General features: G+C 42.0%; 1 protein-coding gene across 4 annotated transcripts in view; it reads right to left on the bottom strand.

Annotated features, from left to right (window-relative positions):
- Positions 1 to 21,916, bottom strand: part of mob2a (MOB kinase activator 2a) — a 62,138-nt gene that overhangs the window by 18,018 nt on the left and 22,204 nt on the right. Inside the window, exon 1 of one of the 4 annotated variants that reach the window (XM_086109213.1) lies at positions 21,217 to 21,647. The exons of 1 other annotated variant lie outside the window; for it this stretch is intronic. In XM_086109213.1, coding sequence (XP_085965339.1) covers positions 21,217 to 21,254 — 38 coding nt within the window. In that variant the 5' untranslated portion in view covers positions 21,255 to 21,647. Of the gene's footprint in view, positions 1 to 976; positions 1,158 to 18,606; positions 20,286 to 21,216; positions 21,648 to 21,916 lie in introns of those variants that run through there. 2 more of the 4 variants (XM_086109210.1, XM_086109209.1) reach the window with 2 other exon arrangements.

Genomic DNA, 21,916 nt, shown 5'->3' with positions numbered 1-21,916 from the left:
TACACCAGGGGTGTCGAACTAATTTTTGTCACGGGCCACATTGTGGTTACGGTTTGCCTTGGAGGGCCGTGATGAATTTTGGGAAACCATATAAATGTTTAATCACCTCCACATGTTACATATACAGCACACAACAAATTGATGAATATCTAAAGAATCACCACAGCATTTTGGATTTTATGGCCATTAGCTTTTTTTCCATCCCCATAGACGTGCACTATAAAGACAAAGCTTAACGTGACTCAATGTGAGAAAACTACAACCAATCACCACCAAAATTAATGTGGACATCTGTATTTTTTTTCCCCAAATCAATGTCTGAAAATATTTTTGAAGTGAATTTGAAGTGGGCATAGGTGGAGACATGCCTGTGAATTTTGGTAGCAATCGGTCGTAGTTTTCTAAGAGTAAACCACGTTAAGCTTTTTTACACACACGTTTTCGACTGTCCCCCACAGAGAATCGCGAACAACTTTAAAGTCAGTTAAATCATTTGCATGACCCGCTTTTGAAGCAGCGCTATTCAAAAGGTAAAGGTGCATATTTGTATAACAATGTCGCTTCCTTCGCAATTGGTTTTGGAGCCAATTTGATGACTCAAAAAGCAATCATTTATATTTAACGAATCAAACGTTCGCTGCATTTGAGTAAATTACCACAGGAGCAGGACTGTGTCACGTTTCTTGCCCGGTCTTGTCTGAAGGAAATCAGTGCAGCGAGTTGAAGAGTACAAGTCACGAATAAACAGCTGCTGGATGAGCCGACGAGTAACGCACTAGTGTACATGTAATACCTCCGTATTTACACACGTCAACGTGAAAACGTGTATGGCTTCACGTGCACCGAGGTTAGCATTGTTATTCAGATTTGCCCCCATACTCGCAGATTACACTATGAAAGGAAATACCCAGCGTCGTTAGTTAAGTGCTGTTAACCCAACAGGTTCTACATGAGCCGGAACAACCATCGTTTTTACCTTAAAACCTTTCCGACCGCTTGAAGCACCATTTTGCAACTTAGTCCGTTCTTAGAGTTTCTCTGGGAGTGCATGTCCGTCTTATCCCTAGAGAAAGAGCAATACTCGCCGACCATGGCTCATATCTGGATGATACCGTCGGGTCAGCTCTCACTACGAGTGTGTAGTTCACTCAAACTCTCCGAAGGCAACGCGGTCAGCTCCAAACATGTGGAAAGCCCGCCTCCTCGTATGACCATCGTCCAATTACAGAAGAGGAAAGTGTTCAGGGGCGTGACAGCAAAGCCTGCCCACGTGGACGTTGCTCAGGCTTCAATAATGACTGTGTTCTAACTTGTAACAAAACAGCAACATAATGCTGTAAACGAGGATTACAAAACAATAAATAAATAAGGAGATAAATAATAAGCGTGTCGTCGCATTTAACTCAAGAATGTATTAACGGGCATGTTAGGGCCACAGCTGTCAAAATACAAGTCAAATTGGATTGGATTGGATAAACTTTGTCAAATGTACTGTACAATACAATACAATACATGCTGATTTATATAGCGCTTTCACAACAGCATATGAAACATACAGCACAGATGAAATTTCTTCCCTCTCAACACAAAACAAGACAAGCCGCTCCGGGTGTCCGCGCCGCCATCAAAAGAAAAGTTAACAAAAAAACGACAAAATAATACAAAACAACACATGAGACACAGACAATCGTGCACTCTTATCCACTTTTCTGCATACACTTTGTTGTCCGAAGCAGTTATAGATGAAAGAGGAGCGATTCAAAGTGTCCTTTTCACCAGTGGATCAAAGACGTCATGCTGCAATGTGCACACGTCTGCTACAAGCTAAGCTTGCAAGCAACAAGAAGCTATAGCATCCACTAACGAAAAAGAGAGATTGGCTCTCTTCTCCTGTCCCATGTAAGTCCGCTTCAATTCCAAGCCGGGACTCCCAGTCCTACTTGTCACTGCTCCAATGTACTGCAGATGAGACCACAATTGTTGTGTTTCCCTCAATTATTTTGTTTTCACTTCAGCACCTCATGAAAATAAATATAATAATAACATATAATAAACGTAGGCCTTGCAATAAAATATGAGTGCAAGTGCACGAGGCCACACGTGTTATGACTGCACATGGTACCTCCTAATTCACTGAGCCAGTGACATTCAAAAGGCTAAGCTCCTAAAATAACGCAGTAAGACAACCCCGGAGTAGGCAAGGATATAAATAACATGTATGAAAAAGCAATGTTCATAATAAACCGCTTCAAAAGTGTCACTATTGGAGGCGAGAGAACCCGAGCTAACTAACATGTGTGCATGGACTGCCGGGACGTTCCACCTGTTTGTGAAATTACACCTGCAGTCCCACTGTGACAGGATGATAGCAGTCAGGCGTGTTCACCCATGTCAACACTGAAGAACCAGTGAGATCATCAAACAAAGGCTGGATGAGAGCAAATGGTGAATTATCATGAATATTTACAGCTGCCTGTACATGTTTGGGAATATTTAACAAATTATCTAAGACTTCATTCACAGGTTTCCTTTTTATTTGAGGTGATAGAGTGATATGAACATTTTATTTCATAAGTCACATCGGCCACTTCCCCTTCAACAAACGTGGGTTCAGCAACACCTCTGTGATATGTGTATTTTGAATATCTGACATAACACACCTCACACTTTGTCCAGTCTTGCCAATGAAAATTTTGGCATTTTGTCTAATCATGATTTCCTCATCAAAGAGCCATATTTAGTACACCACTGTTTCATTTTGCCCCCTCCCCCAAAAAAGGGGGTGTCAACAAAATAATTTTGTTATCGTTGACGAAAACAACACATGAAGCAGGCATGCAAGGGAAACTGTTAGGGTGAAGGGGACGCACAATGGTGATGCACCTTTTGAGCTGGGTGTGTGGGAGGAGTGCCTTGCTGCAAACAAGCTTCTCTCCGTGAACTAGTTGCCATTTTAACATTTGGCTGCAGCAGGACTCAATGACTCCAAAACCCAAGTCCTTATTGATGAGATACAGGCACCCCATTACTGATTGTCATCATGCCCAATTCATATTAAGGACGTGGTTCTATTTTATTTGCATGAAGCAGGATGTTTTCATTGGCGTGGGTTTGTTTGTACTCAACTTAACTTTATTTATGCAGCGCTTTAAAAAGCAACATTGACCTGTTTTGACAAGTCGGCATTCGTCTAATGATGTTCCCGTCAAACTTTGGGGACACTTCAAAAATTGTTGAAAAAAGTAGGATTAAAACATATCTATCTTAAGTAAGTGGTGTAAAAATTTTGACCACAAGTTTCAAACTAAAGGCTCAGGGGCAAGATTCGGCAAGGCATTCGTTTATGTGGTCTGCGAAAGGAAATCATGTTGTGTGTGTTTCTTGCTAAAATATCAAAATTGCACGTCTTTATTTTTAATAACATTGACATTGTGTAAGATTTTTTTTCCCTCAACAATCCCTCTTTTAAAATAGAGTATTAGTTGAACAAATGATTTTTTTCTGACAGTCTTCTGATTTCATCAATATGTTGTATATACAGTAGCAACATGAGGCAATCATACATTTCTCTTGGTTCACAGTCATATGGCCTTTGGCGATATTGAGTTTGACGCCACTGGTTTACACTATCAGAGATATATACGTTTAACATCATGGCTATTTTAGTTGTTGTAGCAGAGGTGTATAACGGCACTGCATCAGACTGACAGCTATTTCTAATATTTTGGATGTATTACTTTCACAATTTCTCTAAATCGGATGCAGTGCGGTAGCACGCCATTGTTTGCTTCAAACAGGCCACACCTGTACCATGTCAGGTTTTGTTGGCTGCAGGGTAAAAGTGGAAGTGCTGACATAAATGGTGCTATAGAACGACACAAGTTAGACCCCACCGCAAAGTCTTACACAACATCTGACGTGGATGGAAACGAATGGCCACATTCCATTGTCAGGCAAACACTTTTTCTTTCTTTGCCTAGGTCCCACAATTGCCTTCCTTTCCCCAGTCCAGACGAGACCTGCATCACACTCTCGCCACCTACTCTAACAAGACCAGATGTTACTGTGCATTGTATTATGTATACCTGCTTCCTCACATGCACCCTGAAATAGAACGAGCATGTGTGCTGAAAGGAATGGCAGACACAGACAACAGTGGGAAAAAAATTCAACTGGATTAAAATTGCAGTCAGAATATTATGAGAGAATAAATATTATTTGAATTACATAATCAAGAAAAATGAGAGCGTGAAGTGACTGACTCTAAACAAAGGGTAAGCATCACACTTTGTTGTTCAAGCAAGGTGTAATGGAAATTTACCAAAAAAACAAAAAACAAAACAAAACAGTGCACTGTTGTTCCCAACAACAACAAAAGCCTTACGCAAATGTTGAGATGTCACTCTTTGGCGACAGATGAAGGCACTTAGATTTATTCTGTCCACTGAAAAACTGAAGGAAGCCAAAATAATTGCTCTGCTCGATAACTCACAGTACAAGGAAAACAGGCCGCAGTGGAAAACAATGCGAGCAATTCAAATCATTACAGCGTTGACGTCAAAACACCACATTTAAGAGGTGTGTGTTGAAATGAATACACCGTCTTGGAATTTTAACAACTCTAGCAAACCTTTTTGCCGATCCAGTGAGACAGGATGCAATGACTGACACAACCAAAAAGTTAGCGACGTGAAAAGATATTTTAAAATAAATAAATAAACGTCATGACTACTTAAAATGAGCAGGAGACTGGCTGCCTGCAGCAGTCCATTCTCTGCTAGAAGAAATGCCTGGCAGGCTCGACAGGTTGGGTATGAAAGTGGTCAATCCACCTGGTGGAAACAAAGACAACTCTGATCCCAGGCCATTAGTTGCAACAGATATGCCTTGGGGAATGATGACATCTCAACGGCTGCCACTTCTTCTAAGTGTGTACGCCATCCATGCAATGCACCACACTGCCCCTATGAGGACAAAAAAAACGCAGGAACAGCCAGTGTTTGTCTTTTTTTTTTTTACTTGGCAAAATGTTACTAACCTTAATTACGACGATAGTTTTGAGTTGTTGAATAAATACAAGGTTTTTTCAATCAATTAATAATCATTTTAATAATTGCAATTTCAATCCCAATCAAAAATAATTGTGATTTTGACTTTTTCCATAATCGTCCAGCCCTAACTTGAGATATGCCATTGACAATACTTCTCCAGTAAAGTGTGTCTGTACTAAAACATTGCTATAGCTAGAAGAGATACACATAAATTTTAACAGCGGGAACTCGAAATATACTTTTGGAGACTCCAAAGGACAGAATTCAGTTGTTGTCTATACAAAGGGACGTTATCGACAGGTCTGGTGTGCATATTAAAGCTAGCGTTTTCAGTCATTTGGGCTCCTCCGTTTGAACAGAAATTATTTTCACAATGTTGCTAGAAAATGAAACTTCTCAAAACTGCGAAGAAAAACACTACGTTGTACGTAATACATTCTTTCAAATTTCATTGAAATGTGTTGGGCACAAAGTGTATGCAGGAAAAGTGATTAAGATTGCACGCCTGTCTGTGTCTTATGTGTTGTGTTGTGTTATTTTGTTATTTTGACTTCAAGATGGTGCCACGAGAGTGGCTGCCTTTCCAGCAGCTCCTTTATTTTGTTCTACTTCTTCCTTTCATAACTTTGCTGCTGTGAATTAAGAATTTCTCCATTGCGAGACTAATAAAGGTTTTCTTATCTTATCTTATTATCTTATATACTTTTTTTTTGTTAGCATAGAAGAAATAAAAGGCGTATTTCAGCCAAAGCATGCTTCCCCCCCCCATGGTTTCCCTTGGGTCTGCATTCTGGGTGTGTGCAGCATGTTTAGGCAAGGTCTCGGCAAGGCCAGAGAAAACAGTGCACACTGAAGGTCTTTTGAGCCCCTGGATTTTCTATGGGCCTGTAGAAAGGTCAAGAAGGGCCTGAAGAAAGTTTTCGCAGCGAACCTGGTCACCAGGAATCTGATACAAAGTAAAAAAATATACTAGTAGTGATGTTCTGTTATGTGATAATCCGAGCAAACTCACATGACGTGCAAGACAAAAAAAATATTCTTTGGGTTTATAAAGCACAGTTACATTTTAATTTTGAGGAGTTGAGTCAAAGGCTTTTCCTGTTAATGAACTACTGAAAAGAAATCAGACCAACACATTCACGCCTCCGCTCCAGGCATTAAACAGTACACAAACCAGAATTAATTAATTAAGCATTAGTTGGAACAAAGCTTGCCACATTAGTTTTCGTTTCACTAAGGCAAAGCAGTACTCCCCACCTTCCAGGCCTCAACGTATGTTTGTCTTTTCTTGTGCACTGTTTTGTCCCTGGCTTCATTTCATTGCTCCGCATTCCTGTAGGCAGGGAATAGCTGCATGCTGAGACTCGCTATGGCTCCCTTGATCATACAGCGTGGCTCAAGATGAGACAAGGCGTACCGAGCATGAACAGCCAAGTCTCTTATATGCAAACAATATGGTTTCTATTGTTTGACATGTAGGTAGAACAATCGCTAAAATTGATTTCGAAATAAAATCAAAATTGGTTTTGGTTACAATTAGTTTTGATTGGTAGAAATGAATATGTGGCAACAGAATTTCCGGCATCAGCTTCAGCTTCATGGCACCACACCAGGCCCTGACAGCAATGGTTTAAGAACTAAGAGGGAGATTTAGCAAGATGAGAAATACCAAACCTGTGTCCTCAAGTCCATACCTCAGCATCTCTACGGACCTAGATAGGACACACTGAAACATAGAGTAGATAAAATGACAGGAAATGAGTCTAATGAGATTGTAGAGGGTTGAGGAGAAGCTACAAAAGTTGCTCAATGTGGGAGTTGTCTCAGCATGCCCTGGACACACACTCATTCTTCCTTTCCGCATTCCTCAACCGGGCGAGTCTTAGTCGATCCCACAATCTCCCACCTCGACAGTTGAACACTTATCTGTCAAGTTTAAAAGATAAACACGGGCTGTCAAGAAACAAACACAGTTGGCGGTCAAGTTGGAGGAGAGGTGGTGACCTCTGCAACACAAACTGGCATTCTCTCGCTTCCCAGTTTACAGGTGAGCCAGTGTATGCCCTGCAGGTCACAGAAGGGTGATAATGGGGTTTTCTCTCCTGCCAGAAGAAACGTGTCGACAGCAGTGTCAATGCAGTACAGTCATGAAATGGTCACATTCTGCCTCTTGCCCAAAATCACCTGGGATACGTTCCACACAAAGACAACCAGGCTGTTATTCTCTCTCTTTTGCAACTTCCTGACCAAGGACATCAAACGGCTGACTGTCTTATTATAAAATGACTACTTATTACATCCGCGGTATGTTATGTGTTGATTTGTCCCCATTATATGGTCCAAAACGAGTCAGAGTATCTTAAATATTAAAGTTGTTCAATTTATCTGTGTACCAGTCCTTATCCGCAACCTAATCAGGAAAAGCAGTACACACAGTAACTGGATGGATGGATGTTATTCTTCACTTTGATTAAAAGGAAAAATGATAGTCTTGCACTGTCATGGAAAAGGTTCCCACCGACAAGCTTCCCAGAGCACAGATAATCTCTCAAAAAGGAGAAAAAACATAATTTTCCTGGGAAGACTCAATGACCTTGGCACTGACAAACTACCACAGAGAAACCTGAAATTATGGGTGTTTGTCTTCATTCCCCAGGTGCAGATAAAGTTCAGAACATTTCTGACCCAAAGCAAAACAGTGCCTTGAGATTTCACTTTCAGCTGTTTACAGTTTAGCGTTAGGAATGAATCGTGAGGAACAACCTTGTTTTCACATGGTACCCAGTCACTGACAAATTGGGTGTTGGAGCAATGCTGTCACCTGCTGTCACAAAATGGGAGTGCACACTGTTCTTTTGACAGGTGACAAACGAGCAAGCACAGCTTCTCTTTTTCTGTAGATATAGGCAGAAAAAGCTGGACCTGTTAGCATGGACAAATGCCAACCACTTGAAAAGGCATCGGAATGAATGAATACAAATTCAAAATACATCGTTTTTACCTTTTCCCAGCTGGTAACAATCATGCAAAAGTGAAAACACAGCAAAAACAGGACTAACTAGTCAGTCAATATGTAGTGAGTGGAGCTTCCGAGGTCACTCATTCATTAGGTCTATCTCAACGGGTGGCCATTTTGCCACTTGCTGTCGACTGAAAATGATATCACAGTGCTCGGGACTCAGCTAACAACCAATTCAGAAAACAGCTGAGCCTCCAGGCGGATTTTATTTGAACACCTGAAACAAGTCTATTATGGACTAAAAAAAGTTTGGTTTTGTTCTCACTCTAACAAGCTTTTGCTATGAAATAAATACTTTTGATTAGACCAACTATTCATGTGAAGTATCTGTTGCCGTGCAAGGAGTTTGTCAGAATTATAAAAAGAGGAGGGGAGCAGGAGCATGTCACAGTCTGAAGGAGAGTTCATGGCATCAGTGGATGGTGGAAAATAAAAATGGTGGTGGGGCTGCAGTCAAATATGCTACAGTTTGCATTGGCGCAGAACAGTTGGGGTGTGTGTGTGGATGGGGGGGGGGTCAGGGGTTCGTGATAGATCGTCATGAAATACAGGATGGAGTCAGGAAGCAAAGAGGAGGTGGTGGAGAAAACATTTGGGGTAGCGCCCATGTTTGCACAGGAAGTGTGCGCGATGTGTGTGTGAGTGAGGTGGAGCATGATGGTAGGGGCTTGGGGAGAAACAGAGCTCTCTTTTCATGGCCCCTGAGAAGGACCAACATTGACAAAGAAATAAAGAAATGCCAGTCTGGATTGAAGTTGCATACATGCAGGTCACTAAACAACCATTGCTTCAAAATAAGTGACAGTTAATCGGGCAGGTTAGTGTAGAATTGTGTTCCCTGCAGTATGGCCGTGCAAGTGTCCCATGATGCAGCTCATTAACTCCCAAGTGAGGCCATTTAGTCACGGACGAAGGCCAGAAGAGAATGTTTATACTACATTTATTCCCAGACGCAACTTGCAACAATACACAAACGTGATGACAGAGGATGTGACTACAATGTACAGAATTTTCCTTTAACAATGGACACCTGCCTTGAGAGTGGCTGTTTAAAGGGGAAGTTAACCCCCTCCCCAAATGATTTCCATTAATACGTTCTATGGGTCTAAACACAGCATTCTGATTAATATTGCATTTGTGGATTTTGAGTTAAGCAGTTAAATGCAAAAGCTAAGCCATGAGTGGTATCCCAAAAACGCAACATTAACCAGGATGATGTGTTTAGACTAGCGGAGGCAAATGGATCACATTTCTGTTAAGAACATTTTTGGGTTCACATCCCATTTAAGAGACAAATTTCACTTCAGGAGTAAGTGAGCATGTGACACAAGTCAACGAGATTAGGCTCACACATGCATGGACGATTACATGAGAAAGTAACGTTTAAAAATGGTCTGCATGACACACAGTGGCGTGAGAGTTAGAAGCTGGAACAAAGTCGCTATCAGGTCAGCAGACATGACCGTGATTTGACAAGATCCTTAGGTGCACAAGTCACATCACATTAGTGTGCTTGTTGTGTTTCTAGGGATATTACATAACTAAAGGCCGCAGTCTCCCAGGCCCTCAGATTCACACAGGAACAACATAAGGGGAATAAAAGATGAAAGGAGAGGTTTGGGGGAGCCCCATTTCCACGGGAATTGTCTAAATTCCTCATTAAGGTAAATACTGAACTTATAATTATTTCACCCAGAGTGACACCCATGCTTGCAAAAACAGGCCAGATGGAACTAAGAAATCTATCTTGGCAAAAGCTTCTGAGCAATACAAACATTCAGATCTCTGATAGCCAAGTGTTCATTCCTCAAACGCATACACAACTTAACAACTGCAGTACCTTAAAACTAGTGCAATAAACTACCAGTGTTATTGAATGGAAATGCTTCAACAGTTGTCACAGACCCACAGAAATTGTTGCATATGCTGGTGTTTCCGGTATGGCTGAACTGGGGGGGGGGGGGGGGGGGGGCTTTAAAATACAGTATATCTACCCATTTTATGCGTTTTGGGGAATTAAGAGTGGAAGAAACTCATTGATACCTTTTTCTGGTAAACCTTTTCAGACATACAGTAGAAATGGGTTGCAAGGTTGCTTTGCAAGGTTGATTTAAGATGTCAAACGAAGGTAGATGCATGAGTATAATTGAAAGCATATTTGTGCGCGTGACCGGACAGTCGAATTTAAACATTGTAAAACAGGGGTGCCCAAACTTTTTTGACCGAAGATCTACTTTTCGATCAACCAACCTCCCGGGATCGACCCGTTACCGCGCATACGCACGCACATACGTACACACGCATGCCATGATGAGCTCTTTTGCAGCCTGTTAACGCTCGTAGCTCACGCGTAGCGTTTTAAAATGCTTCTCTCGGCCCTCCAGATTCCCATTCTTTGCCCGCCTCCTCGGTGAATTGTACAAAACAAACTCTGACTGAGAATAATAATACCGATAAAAGATTAGCGCGACAACTCTGAGCACAAGCTGCAACTGCAGACTGCTGAGCGCGAACAACGTCCGGTGACGCAGTTACACGCCACCATAGGTTAAAGATGACCCGCTTTATTTTTGTTTCTTTTTTAAATACTTTTTGTGAAAGGGAGACTGATAGAATGATTAGGGTGCAATGTGCATAAACACAAAAAATATATCACTAACATGCACAGAGACACGAATGTTTTGTTTTGTTTTTGTTTTTTTCATATACACCCCTCGGATCGATTTGGGACCAGTCCCTGATCTACTGGTCGTTCATGATCTACGTAATGGGCACCCCTGTTGTGACAAAATTTCCGTTCCGTAAATTGTCACAAATGAAATGACTCAACAGAAGTGCTGTTTGAAAAATATTCCTGGACAAAGACAATATTGGATAATTAACAGGGTTTCAAATATTTTAGTGCCCTCATTTAGCCACATCAGAAACACTTGTCAGTATGTGTGATTATCATTTAGTTTATTCCATTTTTCAGATTCATATTGAAGTGTCGTGCCATAAACTTCCAAGAACACTGAGACTCTCTAAAGCTGCGACCTACATATTGAACAATGTTCTAGGAAGGGGCATCACTGGAATGGCCACAGCAGCTGAAGGTCACAGAGTGCACCTCCCTCCACACATCCCATCACAAATCTGCTGCCGTTCTTATCACAACAACTTGGCCATGCTCAACCCAGAGCAAAGCCTGCACTGCAGCAAGCAAAGTACATAAAACATAAGGGGAATAAAAGATGAAAGGAAAACTTTTGTCCAAATTCCTCATTTCTACTACTTTTATCTCGGCAATGTGTGTGAAGTGTAGCCCCCTCTTACAAATAAAAAATAAACAAATAAATAAATGATGATTTGGTCCGCCTGACCAAAGATGACTAGACGAGATTTAACCACCTCCGGACTGTAAAGGAAACTATGAGCCATTGTCTAGGTTTCACCAAGGCTGGAAGGGATTTGAGCGCTGGGAAGAGGTTACACCCAAGAACGTTTGGATGAGGAGGTGAAGAGCAGGCATGTGACTAAAAAGTGGCCAACACACTAGCAATCCAAACACCAAACTGGTGGAAAAATTGAGCTATTAAGCACGCCCAGAGAAGTAAGCTCTGGTAATGTAGGCATGCATTTCTATGTGCACAGAGTACCTAGGGATGTGAACAATGAGGCACATTTTAGGAAGCTACTGAAAAATAAGGCAGCACAAACAGTACTGCTTTAGCACCATCTGGTGGCATCTTGGTGTCAGAAATAATTTGATGTGAGTTGAGGAGCTTTGTTTGAACAAGCCTAGCTCTCCCCTGCCATGTTTTGGCATCTTTAGATGATTTGCAATTTTGGTATTTTAGCAAGAAACAAGAAGCCAATGCACATAATTTGCCAAAATCAATAGTGACAACTCAAGCGTCAGTGTAGAGTAGTCTTATCATAGCAAACAGGAGCAAAAGGGGAAAACCATGTGTGTGCGCGCCCGCGTTTTGCAGTGGCGGTAGAACAACAACAACTGGTGTTGTGGTCAGACAAAGCAACAGCATCGCTTGTTCCTGTGTTGTGACTGTGACAAAGAAAAGGAAAAGGTTGGACTGAGGATGGGGAAAACAACCATCAACCATATGGATTGTGGGAAAAACTTTGCAGCTCCACAGGCACACGAAAGAAAAGCTAAGAAAACACACACACACACACACACGCACGCACACACACACAGTCGGAGTATCCTCGCCGAGCTAAGCAAAAACACACACACGCGCACACATAGTATTTAATGCGAGCAAATGAAACGTCACAGCCAGGATGTTCAATATTTGCCTAACATTCAGTTTTCACGCACGTAGTCCCCATCATAACTACATTAGAACGATATTGCGTGTTACATGTGTAGGACAATTTTGGAAACTCTCTTGTCAAATGATCAGGACTCACTTTGTTGTCATTAAAAATAACAACGCTAGACGCTACATGAGAGAAATATTTCCAAAAATCTATGAAATTCACCATTACTTAAAGTTCTTTGTCAATATCAGTGTGCAATGTTTTGCAGAAGATGTATGAAATTTAAAATACAAACAAACGCGATCGTTCACAAAAGCTGTCTATCCATAATTGTTCTGTGAAACAAGTGGAGATTTACAATTTTTTTGTAGAATATCATCTAATTATGGCTCGTGAGGGTTTTGTTTTTTCAAATAAAGATATATACCGGTACGTTCTTTTAGCACAAATAGCGCCTCCCCTAAATTTGTATTTTTTTTCTAGTGTTTTCTTTAGAATAGTGTGTTTTGACTCAATTTTATATTGCACTATTTATATCAAACCACACATTGACAAAAAAAAGACAAAAAATATATGCAAGCATACCATTTTGGAGGTAGCGAGGAAAGGATGAATTGGATTTCCATTCATTTCAATGAGAAACATTACCTCAGTTCATTAACGTTTCAAGTCACAAACACGGTCTCGGGTCATGGAATTAATCAAGTTAAATACTTGAGGTTCCACTGTCACAAATGATAATTCATCCATCCATCCAATATCCGAGGCGCTTTTCTTCCCGAGGGCAGGCGTGCTGGAGCCTATCGCAGCTGTTTTTGGGTCAGCAGGCGGGGTACACCATGAAGGTTGGGCACCCCTGATTTAGAGTGTTCCATTAACCTATCATGTATGTTTTGGGACGATGGGAAGAAACCGTAGTACCCAGAGAAAACCCTGCAGGCACAGGGAGAACATGCAAAATCCACACTGAAAGGTCAGAGGTTGGACTGATAATTCAGTCGTAGAATATTCCGTAGCCACTGATTCAAGTATTTCCACATTTTTGAAAGTGGTGTGATCAGCTTAGAGAAAAGAGTAAGTCAACATTATTCTGACAAATTGATGCTGTAACTTTACAAAATCGGAGTCAATTTGAGTAGGCTCGTATACATGTACCAAATACACGTACCGTAGTGTACTTGAAGGAAATTCTAAGAGCAGAATTTGCTAATAGAATCCACAGATTGCAGGACTGATAAGTGTTGGAGATATGGTTAAATAAGTTATCTAGTTGTGTGATGTGTTGCTGGACAGTGTTACTGAACTGCCAAATATATCAGCTAGTGGCTGTGTTTGAAATTCCTCATCAGCATGGTATGTCATGTTGAACAGTGGGGGAGAATAACTTCGTGGACAACGGGGTATGACTGTAATTATAAAAGTAAAGTGAATCTCCATGTCAATTGTATCTGTTCTGCTTGGAATTCCATGTGCTGTTTTAGTAAATACGTAATCTTGAACATGCTTGTCAACATTTCACAACAATCGCTCCCCTTATATCTCAGCTACTATACCAGTGGTGGGCAAACTACGGCCCGCGGGCCGAATCCGGCCCGTTGGTCTTTTTAATCCGGCCCACCGAAGGTTGGTCCACAATTAAGGTTCGATGTGAATGATTGCATTCATTTCAATTGGACTTGTAATGACAGGCATTTCACCGCCAGGTGGCGCATTGACTTGAAGTTGCAGAACACAGGGGGCGGGGCAATCTTTTCGACCACCTGGTACCTCTGTATCGCTCTACTTCTACTGGTCTGATCACAACCCATCTGCAGCGACGCACAGGCTAAAATAGGTCATCAACAACACTTTTGTCATTTAAAAAAAGTATATTAATACCGTACTTTCATGCTTTTGTTCTGTTGATGTTTGATATGGACTGTCAACAAATGCAGTTTTTTTTAATGTACCATAGCTCGTGCTGACCTGGCCCTTCTGTCAAATTTTAAAAGTCAATGCGGCCCCCGAGCCAAAAAGTTTGCCCACCCCTGTACTATACTATACAGTAAGTCTCACTGGAGGTACAGGGAAGTAATGTTTGTGTTGCTCACTTGTCTAAAAATGACAGAGATCCACATGGGATGGTGAAATGTGAAATGTTTTTTTTTTCTTGTTGTCTTCTGCAGTTTATCCAGTAGCAGTACCAAAATGCAAGATTGTTTCAGCATATGACGTTGGCACTGCTGCCAAAGGCACTGCAGCACAGAGGAAAATTACACCGCTGTGCAAGAAAATGTGTGGCAGACACACCTACTCAACACCACCTTCTCCAGTCTGTTAGGCTGAACCACACCACCTTTTCCATTCACTCTCCCGGGACAACCTCAATAAACACGAAGTGAGGCGCCAAAATGCTTCCTGTCTCCCTTGAAATGGCCCTCTTGTTCCAAGAGAGAGCAGAGAGGCTGTGGGCTGTTGCAGCATTTCTAACACCGACTTCACCTGACATTTTAGTGCCGCTTTCGTGCCTAAAGGTAAATACACGCATATATACGGTACCTATACACACACACATGTGCTCTCTCTCTCTCCACACAATATATATATATATATATATATATATATATATATAAATACACACACACACACGTGTGTGTGTGTGTACATGATGATGTATAAATATCTACATGACGTACGGATACCCGTGTGTGTGTGTGTGTGTGGCTGGTTGGCACAGGTACCACCTTTTTTACAAAAACAACTCGGACAGTCACAATACTTTTTTTGGGGGTGAGATATTTTCCCAGAAGCTAATACAATAAACAGTAGTGGGGTTTTTTTGCCACCTTTAAGGTCCTGGCACAAATATTGTAGAAGCAAGAGTATAAAAACAAGCAATAAAATAGTACAAAAGCAGCGCCAAAGATTACAGCTGTTAGCCGGCGCATCCATGAACGCTGTCACCTTGGCTAGCATTAGCGCTACAGTACACAGCTGCAGCACATTAAAAAATGAGAGGTGTGCATGCCTATGAGGCAATGGCGCACATGCTAACAGTCGAACCATTTTATTGGTTTTCAAAAGCTGTTCTACTCCAACCCTTTGCGTATGAGTGCATGGGAGTGCCAGCTCCCACAGTGGCGAGCAAGGAGAGTTGAATTGAAGCAGCGCAACTGAATGTTGATGGTGTATATAAATAAACGTATGTAGATGACAATTTATCGAGTTCATAAAAATACTATTATGTTCATTTTATTTGTTAACCGATAAGTCAAGATCGTAGTATTGGTGATGGGCCTAAGAACAAGCCATTCATACATAGACAACATCCTTTCGCTTTCACTGTACGCAAGGTGTATGAAAATCACAGTCTGCTGTGTGTAACTGAATGAAGTGTTGAGGTTAGTGCAAGGACATCACTTTCTGCTTCTCATGAGCCAGCAAGATGAAGCTGCTGTTGAATGCAAGCAAACACTGTGAAAGTGTTATGCAACCGTCCTTGTGTGAGGTCGGCACACTGCAGTGACAACGGGAGAAAGTAGAGGACAGGCAGTGAACAGTGACAGACCTTGTTAATGTGCACTATTTCATGAATGTAATTCTAGTTGAGTTAAGTGCATTGCATTTCTGTACTGTTTAGCAAAGGAACTCTTCACACACTTGAAATGAGTGCATACCTTTGACAAAATCTTGTCAAGGTATCTCAACTCAACTCAACTGTATTTATTGCGCACTTTCAAACAGCCATCGCTGCATACAAAGTGCTATACATGGAGCAATTAACATATACAACAAACAGTAAAGCAAATCTGGAACAAAGACGGTAGAAAGCACCCAACAGCAAAACCAAGAACAAATCTAAGTCATGCTGAGTCAAATGCCAAAGAATACAAGTGAGTTTTGAGGCGGGTTTTAAAGATGGGCAGCGAGGAGGCTTGCCGTCATTCCAGAGAGAGGTATGACCATAATTTCTTCACCCGATTCAACAAACAAACTTTTGTGAAAGCTGGTCCGATGCAAGTTAAATGAAATGCTCTCAGCGTGAGGGCATTCAACTCACTTGGTGATTATGAACCATATAGCCCAATTGTTTGGGTGGACCATGATAAGAAGAAAAGGAAATAGGCTAAACAGAACAAACAATTGAGGTGAATTTTATTGAGTATTAGGCCAATTTGAGGCTCACAAGCAGAGACTGTCACACACAGAAACCTATAACTCCTCTCCAGACTGCTGACCACAAACGACTTCCGGTGATGCAGAGCATGCACCACCGTAGATTAAAGGTGACCTGCTTTAATATTTATTTATTTAGTGTGAAAGTGAAACTGATAGGATGCTTAGGGTGCAGTGAACACAAACACAAAATATACAGTATATAGATTAAAACACGCACGCAGACACACAAATTTATTTTTTTTCTTTGTTTTCCCCCAATGCCTCCCTACAGCCCAATCGACTTGGGATCAGTCCACGGGCTAACGACACATTGAGCACCCGTTTTACAACGCAGATGAAGGCAACAGGCTCGGTCAAAAAAACACTCAATCCACAAAATCTTTTGGAAACAATCAAGCGACGAATTGATTTTTATGCCAATTCCTGTAAAACGCAAATCTTAAAAGTTAAGTAGACCAAAAAAAAAAAAAGAAGAGTTTGTTGCACTGTTACAACTATGATGTTGTCACACTATTTAAGGAGCTGACACAGCTCTTGCAGCCTACACATTCTGCAGAAAAAATACAAGCCAGAACACGGTGAACAGTTCTAAACTTTCTTGGCTAGCAGAACTGAATCTCACGTGATAAATATGTAGCTTAACTGAACTTGAGTCAATGTCCAGCCAGCTGTTGAATGCATTGAATGCAGTAAGCCTGTCTTAGTCCTAAACAGACTACTGAAAGACTGAAAATGAAGGTAAAATGCATCTTTTAAGTTTTTTTTAATTTAACAGGATGTCAGACTAGGACATTACGGTAAAATATATATTTTTTAACTTTATACGAAGGCATACTATGACAGACGGAGTGCTGGCAGGCAGTTTTTGTCCACACAATGTCACTGTTGAAACTTTAAAGACTTGAGATGAGTAGACTGAGACCTGCGCTGAGGTCAATGAGGACCCGTTTTAGCAAAGCAAATCAAATCATGTCAACATAGGGTCATGGTGACACTATTAAATTGGCTAATGCTGGTGGAATAGGGAGAAAATATGCTAAAAATAGACCTGATCGTCCATTTTAGCTGAATGAGGGTTTGAGACATCAGCACACAGACCAGGTTCCTCCCTCAACTACATCACGAAGGTGGGGAAACACACCTCGGGAACAAACCCTCCTTTTACTAGACTTCTGTGTGTTTCTTTCACTAAGGGCTACAGTGTATTGCACATGGTCAAACGTGAATGCGTGCGTACACACACACACACACAGACACACACGGTTCTTTTAAGAGTTGCTCAAGGTGAAGTGAAACAGAGTTGCAAATCACTGACTCCTAATCTAATCCAGCTGCAGTGTGATGTGTGCTACAGTTTCACCATCGTCAAAAAGCTCCTCAGAAAACTAGCACGTTATATTTAGAATTTCTACTGCAGTTCTGGCCTGTGACTGGCTCAACCCACAAGAGAGAGGAACCAGATGTGCAACTGCCAACAAGCCGAACCTAAATCATCTACCTTAACAAGTTAGTCCAGTGGTCCTCTGTGAGAGCACCAGCATGGTCTGTCAACAAATGGGCCTGTCCCAAAAATGGCATTAGCAAATAACTTTTTCAAAAGAGATTTCCAAGTACAGTGAAATTGCTGGGAAGAAAAAAAAAAGAGAAAGAGACCAAAGTCTGACAATGCTGCACAAACAAACAGGGAAACAGGAAACACATCCTTGCCCTCTTGTGAGGGAACACAGTGTCCAAATTAAGACTGATTCGAAGCCAAGAGGCACACAGGGACGCAAAGTTTCGAAAACCTGGCAAGGCTAGTACGTCATTAGCAAAATAGTCAGTCATGTTTAATATCCCGTGGTTAGCTGTAGCCCGCTGGCCTCACACACTTCCCCCCCACCCATGTCACGATAGCCTGGCTCTGACACCAGCAGAATCTCTGCCTGCTACAGCAGCACTGACCTCAAATGTCACCTCCAAAACACAGCACAATAACAGTGGAGCATACGAGGGAGAGGGAATCAGATCTGATGAAAATCAGATCATTTAAAGAATGGAGAAAAGTCAAACCAACTCTACTACCTGCAACTTAAGTAAAGAGGCAGTAGGACAAGGAGTCACTTGGTTAATTACCTATAGAAGAAGCAGTCGCAGCACACCAAAACACCCATCCAGGCGGCGGTGAAGCAGAACTAGGCTGGACCCTTTGTCGTTCCCACCTCCCCGTCTGCACTGGCGGCTACAGGTGCAGCTGGGTGAAAATGTCCGGCCGAGCACCTTGTGTAATCATATGGTTGAACAAACAACCTTTGACTTGTGCACAGAACAGATGAATGCAGGACCAATTCGCTTGTCCGCAAAATGGAGCAGCAAGAGATGCACTTCGGCAAACTCCATTCACAAAAATCTGACAATTTTCACAGAGCAGGTTACTCATTCTCTCTGACGTCCAACGTCTGCAACTGCGTGCCTCTTTCACACTCTTGCACTCTCGCTCTCTCTCTCACTGTCCTTAGTGAACAACTCTCTCACACTCCCTCTCTTCCTCGTTGGCCCCCACCTAAAAAAAACGGGAAGAGTAGCTTGGCAAATAGAGTCCCGTAAACAAAGTGCAGACGGCTGGGCAGCACAGGGTGGACTGCAGGAGAATGATGAATAGAGGGAAAGAAAAAGGATGTGAGTGAGAGAGAGAGAGAGAGAGAGAGAGAGTAAACTAACCTCAGGAGGCAGCAATTTTAGGAATTTGTTTACATATATACTGTACATGTATGTGTACCCAAAACTACCTCCATACATTGGCTAAGCATATACAGTACGTCATTCGCTAAAATACTTTGAAGACTGGTTAGTGGCTACCCTTTTCTTGTGGGAAACAACAAACACAGACCATGTTGGCAGTGCAACCTGGTGAAAAAAAAAATCTTATTAATAAACAATCAAGGTGACTTTTCTTCTTCACAAATGATGCAGCGGAACCAAATGGGAGGGGCTTGCGCTGTGACGAGCCCCCTGGAAGCGAGCCAATCCATGCAGAGTACTCCGGAGAAAAAAAAAATTATGAAAGGTACCATGCCCTGCACATCACTCCCATGTATTTGGGTGCTGGGAAAAAAAATGCACAATTACACATGCTAAAACACACTAAATTCAACAGTGGCATTAGAAGTGTGTGTGTGTGTGTGTGTGTGTGTGTGTGTGTGTGTGTGTGACACCAATCAACAGGGTGATGCTTCCGTCGACACGGGATTAACAGAGAGTGACGAAGGTGGTGCTGAATGCTGACGCTCAATGTCAGACTGAGTGAATCCATCCTTCTCATGGGTACAAAAAAATTGCGTCTTGCACCTTCAGCATAAGTAAAGGCCCCCTTTTAAACACAAGCAAAGAGTTGTGCTCTGGATGCTTGACACAACACTCTTCATGATCTCTTGCTAGTTTTGGTTTGTACAATCAAGGAAAAACCGCAGCAGCCCAGCAAAGCACTTTTGCATCCAATGACATCATCGCTCCACCTCCTCCTCAGAGCCCTGTCGCCAGAAGCTGCGTTTAAAGAGACCTCCTCTTTTGCGGCGTGATTACATCATTTCTCTCACCTGCAGACAAAGATATGTAGGCTTATGTGTGATAGAGCATGCAAAATAAGAGTATGAACAGAGGTTAATTAATCTTGGGAAAATTCCAGATGCAAGAGTATATAGATTCAATTAAGATGAAATAACCAAGGCTAAACTGTAGAGGCATAGATCTCAATTGTGTTTGTGTGATTAGGCGTGTGCATATGTGCTGATACGTGTGCTAGGAATTCATAGAAGTTTGTGGATCAAAGAAGGCAGGATATGTTGTTGTTTTTTTTTATGTGTAATGCCCAGCGGAAAGCCATGTGCTCAATAACAAGGCAAAAGAGGAAAAGGAGTGCAATGACCATTAAACGAACTGTCACTTTCGAAAAAATATGTTATTGTGGCTTTGTGTGCCTGTACTTCCCCTGGCGTATGGGCTCATTCATATTATTTAGTCAAACAATACAAGCATAACATCTGCACTGGCTATTCTTCAGAAGCAAGAAGACAAAGAAATTTGGTTTCCTTTTCAAAGAGGTTCTAACTTGGGAGCAAAAGACAAAAAAGAAACAAGACTAAACCATATAGCACTCAATGGGTGACCTGTGCAGAAAAAAAGAACAGAATTATACGTGGATGCAATAATTGTCATGGAAGAGAAAAGAGATGAGATGGAGGTGGGGAAGTGACCTGACACACCACGCACATACAAAGTTGCTAGGTGATGGGTCCACAAGAAGGAGCATTTCCTTGTAGGAAATAGAGGGGGTAGGAAAAAGATGAAGATGGAAGCCGATATGAGAAAGGAGATGAACAAAAGAGACGGAGCCCACCAGCTCTGAAACACAAACAACAGGTTTCTTCAAAACTGACACACATGTCGACAACCAGAAAAAAAAGGTGTACAATTAGAAACACTGTAATAGGGAATGGGCAGTCGTAAACTGTGTGAAAATATATTAAATGACCATGCATGTTTTTTTAAATTCAGTAACCGTTCCCATAAATAAGAAATTATCTGGCATTGTGTCCATACGTCCCACATATTAGTCAAAATGCAGAGCAGCTCCATAGAAAAGTGATTTATAGCAGGACAACCAGTTCCCTCCCACCCACATCTTTCTCCCCAGACACGAGTGTCACATTAAGTTGCTTTGCGCACGGCAGCATCTTACTAACTTACCTATTTAAGGTGTAAGAGCCGTTCCTTTTAAACCTCATTCTGGACGACAGGAAGCGAATAAAGAACTCCAGAATGGTGCGATGTCGGAGCGTTTAGGCGGCGCCCCGAAAAAGCAAGATTGAAGCCGCTGCTGTTGTGGACGGCTGCAGGGCGCGCACACAAGCGGAACAAAACAGTCGCTCGCTGCTCGACACCTTTGCGACTATTTATTTTCTCTCCACGCTGCACCTTCGCCCCCACCCTTTTCCGTGCAGTTTCCGCGGGGCAGGCTCACAGTCTGGATTCCAAACACAAAAGAGTCCGTATCGATGACATGCAGTAGAATCGGGATCAAGACAAATGGACCGGTGTTAAAAGCGACAGTGAGCTCGGGGGAAGAGGCGTCTTTGTCCGCAGCCTGGCTCAACAGGCGAAATGGCTCACACGATCATCTCAGCCCGCCGTGAAAAACATCAACTCCACAACAATGTGCAAACTACCCAGACACAGTGACGTCATCACGATAGCTTTGTGGTGGTGGTGGTGGGGGTCACTTTCAATGAGACGGCTTCCCCATTCACTCGAATATGCTCCCATTTTACTCCTGTGTATATATTTACGTACATACAGCAAGTTGTCCCAAACAGCTGTTGTCCAAGCTTGAAGAGTGAGTCAGATTTGAGGCCAAGAATAGGACTCAAGAACAACTAATGCCATTAAA

This window comes from Hippocampus guttulatus, chromosome 4, assembly GCF_054856545.1.
Source record: "Hippocampus guttulatus isolate MCC_2025c chromosome 4, RoL_Hgut_1.0, whole genome shotgun sequence".
NCBI lineage: Eukaryota > Metazoa > Chordata > Actinopteri > Syngnathiformes > Syngnathidae > Hippocampus > Hippocampus guttulatus.
Note: the sequence above shows the minus strand (reverse complement) of the source record. Positions and strands in the feature narration are given on the sequence as shown.